The following is a 13967-nucleotide window of genomic DNA, read 5'->3' as shown; positions in this document are numbered from 1 at the left end:
ATTTACTAATCAACATATTTTGTGATTTATCCCCTTATAAAATTGTTGGATGTGCAGCCACATTCCTCGTGAGAAGTCTATTGACCCACTGTAATATAAATTTACACTCCCAGAAGTGGTCACCATTGGAGGGGGGTAGTCTGCCGCTGCCCTTGACATTAGATTGGTGTTCAATCCACCTAATAATGTATGGATTAAATAATGATTGCCTTGAACTTCAAGCAGACAGCTAAACATCCAGATAAAAATACATTTCTCAGAGTCATTTTTTCGACCAGAGCTGATTTCTGTCTTTTCAGTTCAGAGATTTTCACAGCCCTGTCTGGTATGGCAGAAGACCTGATTTTTCTCTGCTGTAGGTAAGTAACATATTGCGGGTCTTGTCCCTACCTCAGCATGTGGCTGGACAGTGAAAGTAGAAGCAACAAACTGATAAGCTCATGTCTCTGTCACTGTGCTCTGTGCTATAATCGGCATTAGGCCAAAAAAGAAGCCATATCTAAACATAATTCAGAAGCGCAGGCGGTTTCTCTGGGCCAAGGCTCATTTAAAATGGACTGTGGCAAAGTGGAAAACTGTTCTGTGGTCATACGAATCAAAATTTGAAGTTCTTTTTGGGAAACTGGAACCAAACAGGACAAGGATAACCCAGTTCAGAAGCCTGCATCTCTGATGGTATGGGGTTGCATTAGTGCGTGTGGCATGGGCAGCTTACACATCTGGAAAGGCACCATCAATGCTGAAAGGTATATCCAAGTTCTAGAACAACATATGCTCCCATCCAGATGTCGTCTCTTTCAAGGAAGACCTTGCATTTTCCAACACGACAATGCCAGATCACATACTGCATCAATTACAACTTCATGGCTGCGTAGAAGAAGGATCCGGGTACTGGCCTGCAGTCCAGATCTTTAACCCATAGAAAACATTTGGCGCATCATAAAGAGGAAGATGCGACAAAGAAGACCTAAGACAGTTGAGCAACTAGAAGCCTGTATTAGACAAGAATGGAACAACATTCCTATTCCTAAACTTGAGCAACTTGTCTCCTTAGTCCCCAGACGTTTGCAAACTGTTATAAAAAGAAGAGGGGATGCCACACAGTGGTAAACATGGCCTTGTCCCAACTTTTTTGAGATGTGTTGATTAGGGATGATCGAACTTTTGAAAAGTTCGGTTCGGCCAGAACATCCGAACTTCCCGAAAGTTCGGCCCGGATTTCAGAACCCCATTGAAATCAATGGGACCCGAACTTCGGTAATCAAAAAACACAATTTTTAAGCCCTAAAACCCAATAAATGCCCCTAAAAAGTGCCTAGGGTTCTGGGTCATGCCCCATTAACTATTAATCACACAAAAAAAGTTCTTAAAAATTGTCATTTTTGATAAAAAAGCCAATTATTGAAAAAAAAAGAGAGATTTTTTGGATTTAGTATCTGTGGGGTCTAAAAAGTGTACATGTGAAGTTTCAGCTCTGTAGCATGTCCAGAACCATAAAAAAAAGATTGTTTGTATTAGAAAACTTTCAGCACAGGAGGTTGGCTTCGCTGCTGTAACACCTTGCCGGTTTAATAGCAGGCATTTTTTTGGGTTCTTCGCAGTCAGGAAAAACATCTGAACTTGTGTATAGTGGTACTGTACACAAGTTCTGATGTTTTGCCTGCCTCCAAAAACCCCCAAAAAATGCCAACAAAAACACACCTGGGCATTTTTTTTTGACGCTAGCGTTTTTTTGGCACACATACATATATTTATATACACACATCCATATATTTATATACACACCTAGACATATATAGGTGTGATAGTAGCAGAAATATATGCTTGCGCTAATGAAATCATTTACAGTAATATATTTCTGCTACTATCACACCTATATATGGCTAGGTGTCTATATACATATAATTATGTGTGTATATATACCACTATACACAAGTTCAGATGTTTTGCCTGCCTCAAAAGAACCCAAAAAAATGCCAAAAAAACACTAGCGTCAAAAAAAAATGCCCAGGTGTGTTTTTGCTGGCATTTTTTGGGAGTTTTTGGAGGCAGGCAAAACATCAGAACTTGTGCACAGTACCACTATACACAAGTTCAAATGTTTTTCCTGACTGCAAAGAACCCAAAAAAATGCCTGCTTTGAAACCGGCAAGGTGTGAAAACCGAGGAGAGAAGCTAACCCCCTGAGCTATAAGTTTTCTAATACAAACAATCCTTTTTTTCTGGTTCTGGACATGCTACAGAGCTGAAACTACACCTTTTAGACCCCCCAGACACAAAATCACACAAACAAAAAGTTCTTAAAAATTGTCATTTTTGATAAAAAAAGCCAATTATTGAAAAAAAAAAAAGAGATTTTCAGATCTGGGGGGTCTAAAAAGTGTACATGTGAAGTTTCAGCTCTGTAGCATGTCCAGAACCATAAAAAAAAAAGATTGTTTGTATTAGAAAACTTTCAGCACAGGAGTATGGCTTCGCTGCTGTAACACCTTGCCGGTTTAATAGAAGGCATTTTTTTGGGTTCTTTGCAGTCAGGAAAAACATCTGAACTTGTGTATAGTGGTACTGTGCACAAGTTCTGATGTTTTGCCTGCCTCCAAAAACTCCCAAAAAATGCCAGCAAAAACACACCTGGGCATTTTTTTTTTTGACGCTAGCTTTTTTTTGGCATTTTTTGGGGTTCTTTTGAGGCAGGCAAAACATCTGAACTTGTGTATAGTGGTATATATACACACATAATTATATGTATATAGACACCTAGCCATATATAGGTGTGATAGTAGCAGAAATATATTACTGTAAATGATTTCATTAGCGCAAGCATATATTTCTGCTACTATCACACCTATATATGTCTAGGGGTATATATACAGACATATATATGTATATATACCCCCTATACCCATGTTCAGATGTCATGTCTGACATCAAACATGTCCTCAAAAAAGCACTGGCAGTGGCAGCCCCTGCAGCATGAAAAATGCTTGGCTGGTGAGAAGCCATATTCCTGTCCCGAAGCAATTCAGAGAAATGATCATTTCTCTATAGCGGTCACCCTGCTATGGAAGGGTTTTGTCACCCTTCCATAGCAGTCACTGTCAGTTAACCCTACACTACACTACGGTCCCCTTACACTTAACACTTTCCCTACAGAAACTCAATTTTTGAAGCTAACTTAAGTGTAAAGGAGCACTCTAACTACACTAGATATCCCTTTCCTCACACTAATAAATGCTAAATGACACTTTTAAAGTAAAATTAACAGAACTGCTTCCACTCTCTTCCATGTCCAGTATAACAATGCTAGGGATATGGCGGGGGCGATCTTATATACTGGGGGGCGTATTCACTAATGATTGGTCTAGGGACCCCCTAGTCACTCCAATCACATTCCTAGCATTCTCCTGCCCCCTCAATTGGCTTTTGCTAATGGTTCTGGTCCAATCACGGGCTTTTAAAGCCCATTTCCTGACGCATTGCATTTTGGTCGGTTCTGGTTGCCGAATTCCAAACTTTTTGGGCAAAAAGTTCTAAATTCGGCCGAACCTCGAACACCCAATGTTCGGAACGAACCAATGGTGGACCCGAACCGTTCGATCATCCCTAGTGTTGATGCCATGAAATTTAAAATCAACGTATTTTTCCCTTAAAATTATACATTTTCTATGTTTAAACATTTGATATGTCATCTATGTTGTATTCTGAATAAAATATTGAAATTTGAAACTTCCACATCATTTCATTCTGTTTTTATTCACAATTTGTACAGTGTCCCAACATTTTTTTTTTTTTTGAATCGGGCTTGTTTTATTGTAGTTTCCATAGTATAAAATAAATATAACATTTTTAGAATAGGATGCCCTGCAGTGGATACAGTATTTGTTTAGTACTGTGGAATCAAATTCAGAAAACTCGCCAGTGTAGTATCTGAAACACTATGATCTAAACCTCCAATCACACACACCTAGATGTGTTATATAAGATCTTCTGATCATTGGAATGAAGAAATCAAATTTTAGGAATTAGCATTTTTGTTGGCTTTTGACAATTCCAGGTTTGATTGTTGGTGGAGTAGTAGAGATGAGCTCATTAGTCAGAGAGAGGCCTGGAGACAGGTGGGCAGCATTAGGCGGAAGGCCGGACATGACTGGGTTAGCAGGATAGGATGGGAACAATCTCAGGGTTAATAAAATTTGGTATAAGTTCAGGTTATTTGATTGGAGTTAGGAAGGGTGGGGCAAGGTGGAGTCACTGGGTTAGTTTAAGGGGTGGTACTAGGGTTCTGGAAGCCAGTCGGAGCCAGAACAGCATGGGAATAACTTCTCCCGTCCTCCCTCCCTAATTTATTGATGTGAATTTTGGTTCTACTTGGCTATATTCATTCGGGGTGGGTGTTGGATTTCTTTGTAATTGAAGCAGTTAGCAGGGGTCGCAGGGTCGTGGAAGGCTGTGACGGTTTAAAAAGGTGAAAATGGAGGGGTGAAGCCCATCTCAGGTATGGATGTACCTACCCTGGTAACAAGTGAAGTCAGTAATGGTTAAGAATCATTTGGCTGTATTGAGGGTATCTTAATAGTAATTGTCCTCGAGCTGGTGTCGTTGCGGCTGAGGGCCTGGAAGTCTATTTTGATCGGAGCTACAGCCAGTTGTAAAACAAGTTGCCTTCCAAGACCCTAGACCAGTGATGGTGAACCTTGACAACCCCAGATGTTTTGGAACTACATGTCCCATGATGCTCAACTACACTGCAGAGTGCATGAGCATAATGGAAAATGTAGTTCCAAAACATCTGGGGTGCCAAGGTTTGCCATCACTGCCCTAGATGGTGACAAGCAATGTTTAGTCACTGTACTGATTTTACGTCATTACAGTTCAAGAAGTTAAAAGAACAGTATGGTAATAATGGTAATTTGTTTTAATTTGTTTAATAAAATGGCTGCTATGGCCTTTCAAAATCCAAAAAAGTATTTGTGTAATTTATTAAGGTTGGCAAGTCTTAGGTTGGTTTTAAAAAGGTAACATCTGCAATACCTCAGTCTGTCATTTCTCTTTTATTGTCCAAATTAGGCATGTGCTGTGTGGTGGGGTTTTGTAAATGTCAGGCTTGAGTAGACAAAAAAGCACAAATGTTTTGTGAGGCAAACCAGCTCTGGATTTCAGCTTAAAGCGGTAGTAAACACCTGTCAGGCAATTGCATAATGTGCTAGTAGGCAACTAGACATCTCATACTAGCACATTATGAAATACTTACCTTAGAACGAAGTCCTCCAGTGGCGCGCTGTCACCGCTGAGAGACCTGACATCTTCCCCCGGTCTTTCTTCCGGGTTTGTGGGCTCCAGTGGTGTGAGTGGCTGGAGCCGCGATGACATCACTCACACGGGAGCCTTTCTGTTTTGGCGCGGAATGCCGGACCTTCAGAGCGCATGCGCCGGTGATGTCACTGGCTGCATCCAGGGTGAATATCTCCTAAACGGTTCATATTTATTTTGCCTACAGGTATGCCTTGTTGGCTTACCTGTAGGTAAAAATCACAAATCAGGCTTTACTACCACTTTAAAGTGTTTGGAAACTGTATTTCTGCTCTGTGTAATGGAATTACAAAGATTAGCTCCAAACCTCTTCTTCTTGGGTCCTTCGCCAGTGCTCCTGGCACCTCCTCTTCTCAGAGCTAATTCCTATTGTGGCACACCTGTGGGCTCGATCCAGAGCTGCGCCACCTGCGTTTGTACAGCTCAGCCTAGCCAAGCCCAGTCCCCTGCTTCCTTGTCACAGGATTTGGTTGCAATGAGAGCCAGTGGCTCTTGCTGTATCAGTAAAGCCAGAGAGAGCAGGAAGAGAAGACAGAGCCACTACAGACAGGCACAGTGCTGGATCAAGTAAGGACTCAGGTAAATATGGGGGGGAGAGGGGTAAGAGAGCGATACTGCTGCCAAAACTATTTTATGTTAATGCAAGAAGCAATGCATTAAGGTAAAAAATGTTTAGGCTTTAGAACCACTTTACCGCTTACGGACTGCCCGCCGCAGTTATACGTCACTACTTTCACATAAAATACCGGGGTTATGGCAGCAGATAGCTGCCATAACCCCGATATGTTTTTACAGGACAGGCGGTCGTATTTCACATAAAAGTGGCTCCAGTAGCAGATTCGCCACAGGTTCACTTTTATGGGCGGCGGGAGAGGGCACCCCCCCACCGCTGCTTCCCGGTCATTTTTCCCACTTACCGGAGCCGTCGGTAGCGGGGAATACGATCTGGTCCTTTCCCCTCCTAGGCAAGAAGTCGAGTGAGGGCAAGCTGACACCTACTCGACTCTTTGGCCTTGGAGGACTGGAGCGTCATACGTCACTTCCTCCCAACGGCCTTAAAGGGCCCATTTTTTTCATTATGAAGAAAAAATTACTTTTTTTTTTCTTTTTAGTGTAGATGTGAGATCTGAGGTCTTTTGGACATCAGATCTCACATTAAAGAGGTCCTGTCATGCTTATTTCTAGTACAAGGGATGTTTACATTCCTTGTAATAAGAATAAAAGTGATCAAAAAAAAAAAAAAATTAAAGGGACAATGAAAAAATACAAAATAAAAGGTAAAATAAATAAGAAATATGAAAATAAAAATTTATAGTGCCCCGTCCCTTCGAGCTGGCGCGCAGAAGAGAATGAATACGCAAGTCACGCCCACATATGTAAACTGTGTTCAAATCACACATGCGAGGTATCGCTGCGATCGTTAGAGCAAGAGCAATAATTCTATCACTAGACCTTCTCTGTACCTCTAAACTGGTAACCTGTAGACATTTTTAAAGCATCACCAATGGAGATTTTTAAGTACCAATGTTTGTCGCCATTCCATGAGCATGCACAATTTTGACATGACATGTTGGGTATTTATTTACTCAGCGTTACATTATCTTTCATATTATAGAAAATAATACATTGGGCTAACTTTACTGCTTTCTTATTTTTTAATTCAAAAAAGTGTATTTCCCAAAAAATTGTGTTTATAAGACCGCTGCGCAAATACGATGTGACAAAGTATTGCAACAATCTCTAATTTATTCTCTAGGGTCTCTGCTAAAAAAAATATATATATATCTATATATATATATATATATATATATATATATATATATATATATATAAATAATGTTTGGGGGATCTAAGTAATTTTCTAGCAAAAAATACAGATTTTAACTTGTAAACAACAAGTGTCAGAAATAGGTCTGGTCCTTAAGTGGTTAAACCAAAGACGTAATAACACATAACTGATATCTAGATTGAATGGATTATCCTGACACTGTTGCAAAACAAGATTTCAGGCCTGTCAAAGTGTATTTTTAAGCTTGTGATGTCCTCACATTTTGACGTTCTGAAGAGCATCAAATTAAGATCATATAATAGATGTAAAAGTTTGAAGAAGATAACCCGAGAAGAGCTTAAAATTGCATTCTTTCATTCTGTATACTGAAATCCTATGACATCTCAACTGGAACACAGAAAGTAGTTTAATGGCATGTGAGTCTTGGGTGTCCTTACATTATATTGTCAAAAGTATTGGCATCAAGTATCAAGTTCCTCCACCCCAGACTTGCTCATCCTTGTCTTTATGGACCTTGCTTTGTGCACTGGTCCAAATCATTAGGTGGAGGGAGGATTATGGTGTGAGGTTGTTTTTTAGGGGTTGGTCTTGGCCCCTTAGTTCCAGTGAAGGGAACTCTTAAGACGTCAGCATACCACAACATTTTGGACAATTTCCTGCTCTACACTTTGTGGTAACAGTTTGGGGATGACCCCTTCCTGTTCCAACGTGACTGTGCACCAGTGCACAAAGCAAGATCCATAAAGACATGGATGAGTGAATTTGGGGTGAAGGAACTTGACTAGCCTGCACAAAGTCCTGACCTCAACCTTCGGGATGAATTAGAGTGGAGACTGCGAGCTAGGCCGTCTCATCCACATTAGTGACTGACCTCAAAAAATTGCGCTTCTGAAAGGATGGCCAAACATTCCCATAAACACACTCAATATTGGGTGGGCAAACCCAATATTGAACCCTACGGACTAAAACTGGGATGCCCTTAAAGTTCATGTGCGTGTAAAGGCAGGTGTCCCAATACCTTGACAATATAGTGTAGGTGTTAATGGGGTCCTGTCTACATATTCTGGCATCTTAGGAGTACCTAAGGATTTTAATAAACTTAAGTATTCATTTATTTACAGTTCCACAGTTTTCTATAAGAAAAAAAAAAACATTTAGAGCTGTGAAAAAGTGGAGTGCAGGACAGTCAGTTCACTCACATTTCTTTTGTTCTTGCAGTCCATCCGTGAAGTGACAGGATATGTCCTTGTGGCTCTTAACCAGTTTGAATATCTCCCACTTGAAAACCTGCGCATCATTCGGGGAACCAAGCTATATGAGGATCGTTATGCACTGTTCATCTTCCTGAACTACTTAAAGGATGGGAAATATGGACTTCGTGAGCTTGGACTGAGAAACTTGACAGGTAAGTTGCTTGTATTCTTTATGCATAAAATAAAATATTTGAGACTTTCAGCACAACATGCACTGGTTAATACTTGTTATCATCATGAAATTTGCAAGATTTGAAACACTTGATTTGTGTTAGTTATTCTGTAACCATGCTCAGAGGCAAATTTCTGATACCTCGGTTACAACCAGACTAGATAATAGTATATATAACAGTGGGGTTGATTTACTAAAACTGGAGAGTGCAAAATTTGGTGCAGCTCTGCATAAAAATCAGCTTCCAGTTTTTCTTTTTTTCAAAGCTAATTTGAACAAGTCATTTTAAATCATTGCTAAAAAATCCAGGTCAAATACTCATATAGCTATTTGGAGGCTTGGGCCTACTAGGCTTCAGTTTAGACTACTTAGCCTTACGGACATCCCATATTTTACACTGGTGCACTGCTGAAGTCCCCCAGTGTCTGCATCTTATGGCCCCAGACATTAATACCCCTCCCTTAGACTCTCTTGCTATTATTACATGCAGGCTTAAAGGTTACACAGGCCTACAGTCTTCCAACCTGACTCACTTGGGACATAGCTATGTTCAAACTAGGTAGTTTGGGGGCTATTTTCACATTATATAAGATTTTATTGTACATGTACATGCTATGAGGAAGGCGTAAAGCCGAAACGCGTCAGTATTTGTGATGTTGTCACGGCTATCCATGCCTGAATAAAGAATTTTACTTGGCAGAAGCCTTTTCGTGTGCCGGCTTTATTCATAAAGTTTGGGGACTATTAGTCACTTTCAATTTGGCGGAATTGGTCATTGATTAAAGTAGAATTATAGGATTTTTTTTTTAATCATTTGGGATAGAACAGGGGAGAGTTATAACCCCCTGTCATATTTTTTCCATCTGTGTCCCATTACTTAGATTTCCCTTCACTTTCTGTTCTATAGCCAAAAAGAAGGGAGAGGAAATCCCTGCATAATAGGGGATTTACTTGGGGACCCCCAGGCCCCCAGTGTCCCCGTTTGAAGATTACTTTTCTGGGGCAACTCAAAATTTGTTTTTGTTTTTTTACTTTTACTTTCAATTTGCATCTGAGATGTATTACTATTTGGAGTGTTTTGTCTTCTTGCTGGACTTTCCTCCCTACTTATTGGAAGAAACATTACATAAATCAAGTACTGAAAGACACCTTTAGAACTAAGGTGCATTATGACCATTTTGTAACTGAGAGTTCACGCTCTGCTTGTAAATGTCACCGGGGTTGATTTACTAAAACTGAAGAGTGCATAAATCTGGTGCAACTCTGCATAAAAACCAATCACCTTCCAGGTTATTCTGTCGAAGCTTAAGTAAACAAGGTGAAGTTAGGTGCTGACTGGCTATCATGTACAGCCACACCAGATTTTGCGCTCTCTAGTTTTAGTAAATCAACGCCACCATCCCATTGGGTGGAGTAAAGCCAGGGTTGCCACCTCATCCCTTTAAATCTGAACACATATTAATTACACAGGTTCTAAGGCTAATTTAATGCAGATAAGGCACTATGTGAGTTTATTTACCAACATGATCGGCAACAGAACCTGTGTAATTAATATGTTTTCGGGTTTAAAGCGATGAAGTGGCAACTCTAAGTGAAGCAAAAGCCTGAATGTTATGCATGTGGTTTTATCTTTGATTTTTTCCTTCTTTTTAAATACTGTTTGACTTACCTTGTACAAAAGAAATCATTATTTTTGGTGTGTGAGATTCTGCTTTTAAGGAATGCCTTTTAGATTTTGCAGCACTATTACATAAGTTGAAATTCAATGCTGGTAGCACTGTTTGATAATACACTGAACTGTAAACTTCAGTAGAAAAAGTTCTTTATTTAAGAAAAAAAGGAAATAATGTCTTGTGATGTAAATCTGATGTCAATCACGTCATCCAGCATTGTAGTATAATCAGCCACCTGATGATGTTTGCCTGTCACATTCCCGCCGCCAAATGACAGATCCCTGGTAACCTGTTGTATTGCAACAAACCAGCTGGGGATCCTGGGTAATGTCATTGACTAAATATGGTCTAGCCCATATTTAGGTAATGACAGCATCCAAGAACACAGCCTGATTGCAACCATCAGCCGGCTTGGGGATCTGTCATTTTGAGGCAATAGTGCTAACGCTGCAAATTGACACATTTCCATCTACAAACATCAGCCAGGAGTTTGGATGCACAAATATGGCTAGTTTATTCAGTCGTTTGTTGAACTGTACACAGGCTGGGTTTTAATTGAACTCATGTTTGACCTGAACCCAAAAAGTTCAGTAAAAGTGTGTGTGTGGGGGGAAGCTATACTTTTTAATTTTTACTGAAATAGGCAAAAAGGGTAAATATTCCCTTTGGGATGCTTGTTGTGGTGACAACTAAAAAAGGAGTCCCCTAACTTCTGACAGAATTCCTCTCACTTTCTTACTTCTTGTTATGTCTGCAGGACAGGAAGTTAAAGTGGAGTTCCACCCATTTTAATAACTTGGAGTACATAGATGTATGTAATCCCCTTTAAAACTACTTTTACCAATGGAAACTTTTTTTTTGCTAGGAAATACCTTTTTTTCTTATTTATTCATCCTCTCCTCACTTCCGGGTCCGGCCGCCGATCGGCAATTACGTCATTCGGCGATTCGCAAGGGCTGCTGGGATGTATCTCATGGGATGAAATCTCGCATTATTACACAGGAGTCCTGAGCTGTACTGTATGTATTGGATTGAGGCCGTGCTTCGCCCCGCCTCCGCCCTGCCTCCGCCCCGCCTCCTCTCTGTGAGCTGTACTCGGATGTATTGGATTGAGTCCGTGCTTCGCCGCGCCTCCACTCAGTGAGCAAGGACTGAAAGCATTATATCCTGTAGAAGTCACTGAGAGGAGGCGGGGCGGAGGCAGGGCAGAGGCAGGGCAGAGGCAGGGCAGAGCACAGACTCAATCCAATACATACAATACAGCTCAGGACACCTCTGTAATAATGCGAGATTTCATCCCATGAGATACATCCCAGCAGCCCTTGCGAATCGCCGAATTACGTAATCGCCGATCGGCGGCTGGACCCGGAAGTGAGGAGAGGATGAATAAAGAAGAAAAAAAAGGTATTACCTAGCAAAAAAAAAAAAGTTTCCATTGGTAAAAGTAGTTTTAAAGGGGATTACATACATCTAAAGTTACTAAAATGGGTGGGACTCCACTTTAAGGAAAATCCCCTTATTGGGACACATACAACAATAATAAACCCAAGAGAGAGGTTTTAATTGTTCTCTGCTCTATCCAAAACCTAAAGTGTGGATTTAGATGCACTTTAATAAAAAATGTTTTGTACTATATATGTTTTTATTTGCCCATACTGTGTATAGTTTAAATAATATAGTTTACCAATTTACACTCCTGGGTTTCCATATTTTCATTGCGACTGTTTTCTTTTAGTGGTGATGCTAATTGAAAGCAAAACTTCAGCTATCTTTAACATCCCCTCAGGCATACTATATATATTTAAGGATTAAAGCAATGTCTATCGACAAACTGTGCATGCTTCTGTTCTGGTCTACATTTTTCAACATCAGAGTCTAATGGGAGTTTCCACAGAGACTGAAGCCATCAATCCAATAGTTTTGTTTTAAAATAGAATTGCGTGTCCCATCGTCCTTTAGTACTCTGGGGCTGTTGGATTTATGCCTAAAGCATGCTGATTAATAATACTGCGTACTATTAAAAGCTATTGGTTGCTGTATGGTGCAGTGCATAGCTTGTGTTGTAAAATAAGCCCTAAAATGTTACTATTGGTACATACTATAGATAGCATTGGAAGTCCTCAAAGTATGTTTTGAATTATTCTGTTAAAGGAAAAATATAGTGGATTTGCTGTGATCACATTATTAGAGTAATTTTTGCAAAGTTTAACTTAAAGTGACATTACAGTCTCAAAATAACAAAAATGTTCTACTTTCCTGCTCTGTGTAATGTTTTGCACAGAGCAGCCCCGATCCTCCTCTTCTTGGGTCCCTCGCCGGCCCTCCTGGCCCCTCCCTCCTGCCGAGTGCCACTTACAGCAAGCAATTTTCTATGGGGCCACATGAGCCAAGCTGCTGCTCTGTTTGTCCATTCAAATATGGAGCCGCGCTCTGCTCTGCCCCGGCCCCTCTCTCTCCCGATTGGCTCACTGACTTAGAGTGGGAGCCAATGGCGCCTGCTGCTGTGTCTCAGCCAATCAGGAGGGAGAGTCCTGGACAACCGAGGCTCTCGTGCAACATCTCTGGATGGAGATTGGTTCTAGGTAAGTATTGGGGGGGGGGGGGGGCTGCTACACACACAAGGTTTTTTTTATCTTAATGCATATAATGATTTGAAATAGAAGCTTTCTGCCTTTAGAGCCACTTTAATTTGACACCTAACCCAGATTTCTGCCCTGGTATAGGTAGGTAAGACGCTCAAACAGCCACATGTGTATATGCACAGGGCGTCTGTACATTTTTTTTCTTTTTCAAGTCAAGCATCTGATCTGCCTAGTGGGTAAAGCACATACCTTACCTTACCTTACCTTACCATACCTGCCTTACTGGCAGTTTGCTCCATTCTGAATGGCCTGGAATGCAGCAGGGCTTGGATTATCTAAAGTGATGGCACGTGACGTCATTCGCTGTGTTTTAACTCTGCCGCCAACTCAGGTTGTGCTGGGAGGATGAGGCTCTTGAGCCCCTGTAATGCTTTCATCCCCCCCCCCCCCTTCTGCCGCTCGTTGATGTTTCTCGGGCCCACTGTTTTCATCAGCGCACCCAAGAAACGATCAAACGGCGTGGCTGGGTGTGTCATAGATACAATAAATTTCCTTGGAGGACCAGAGCAACCAGTCCAGGGTGGAAGTAAACATTTTTGTTAAAGCTAAAGAACAACATATTCTTTTTTTTTTTATCTTTTGCTTTTAAAGGTAAAGGACAGATTTGGTATCTTTTTGACCCTAAAGAGGACCTATAATTCTTATTTCTATTGCAAGAAATGTTTACATTCCTTGTAAAAGGAATAAAAGTGATAAAAAAAAAAATGAAAGGGACAGTGTAAAAATACAAAATAAAATAAATAAGAAAAAAAAAACAGTGTAAATGGTGTTCGCACCAAGCATGTGAGGTATCACCGCAAATGTTAGCGAGAGATAATTCTAGTGCTAGACCTCCTTTGTAACTTTAAACAGATAACCTATAAAAACATTTAAAGTGTCACCTATGGAGATTTTTAAGTACTGTAGTTTGGCGCCATTCCACAAGTGTGCACAGTTTTAACCACTTAAGCCCCGGAAGATTTTACCCCCTTCCTGACCAGGGGGTATTTTGTGATTCGGCACTGCGTGACTTTAACGGACAATTGCGCGGTCGTGCGACGCTGTACCTAAACGAATTTGACGTCCTTTTTTTCTCACAAACAGAGCTTTCTTTTGGTGGTATTTGATCACCTGTGCGATTTTTTGATC

The 13967-nt window shown here is 40.6% G+C and overlaps 1 protein-coding gene across 2 annotated transcripts in view; it reads left to right on the top strand.

Annotated features, from left to right (window-relative positions):
* Positions 1-13967, top strand: part of ERBB4 (erb-b2 receptor tyrosine kinase 4) — a 1312942-nt gene that overhangs the window by 660130 nt on the left and 638845 nt on the right. For both annotated transcript variants that reach the window (XM_082261897.1, XM_082261896.1), the window contains exon 3: positions 8318-8504. In XM_082261897.1, the coding sequence (XP_082118023.1) occupies positions 8318-8504 (187 nt within the window). The remainder of the gene's footprint in view (positions 1-8317; positions 8505-13967) is intronic.

Source organism: Pelophylax lessonae (genome assembly GCF_965119305.1).
Source record: "Pelophylax lessonae genome assembly, chromosome: 6".
NCBI classification, from domain to species: Eukaryota; Metazoa; Chordata; class Amphibia; order Anura; family Ranidae; genus Pelophylax; species Pelophylax lessonae.
This window is presented reverse-complemented; position numbering and strand designations above follow the sequence as displayed.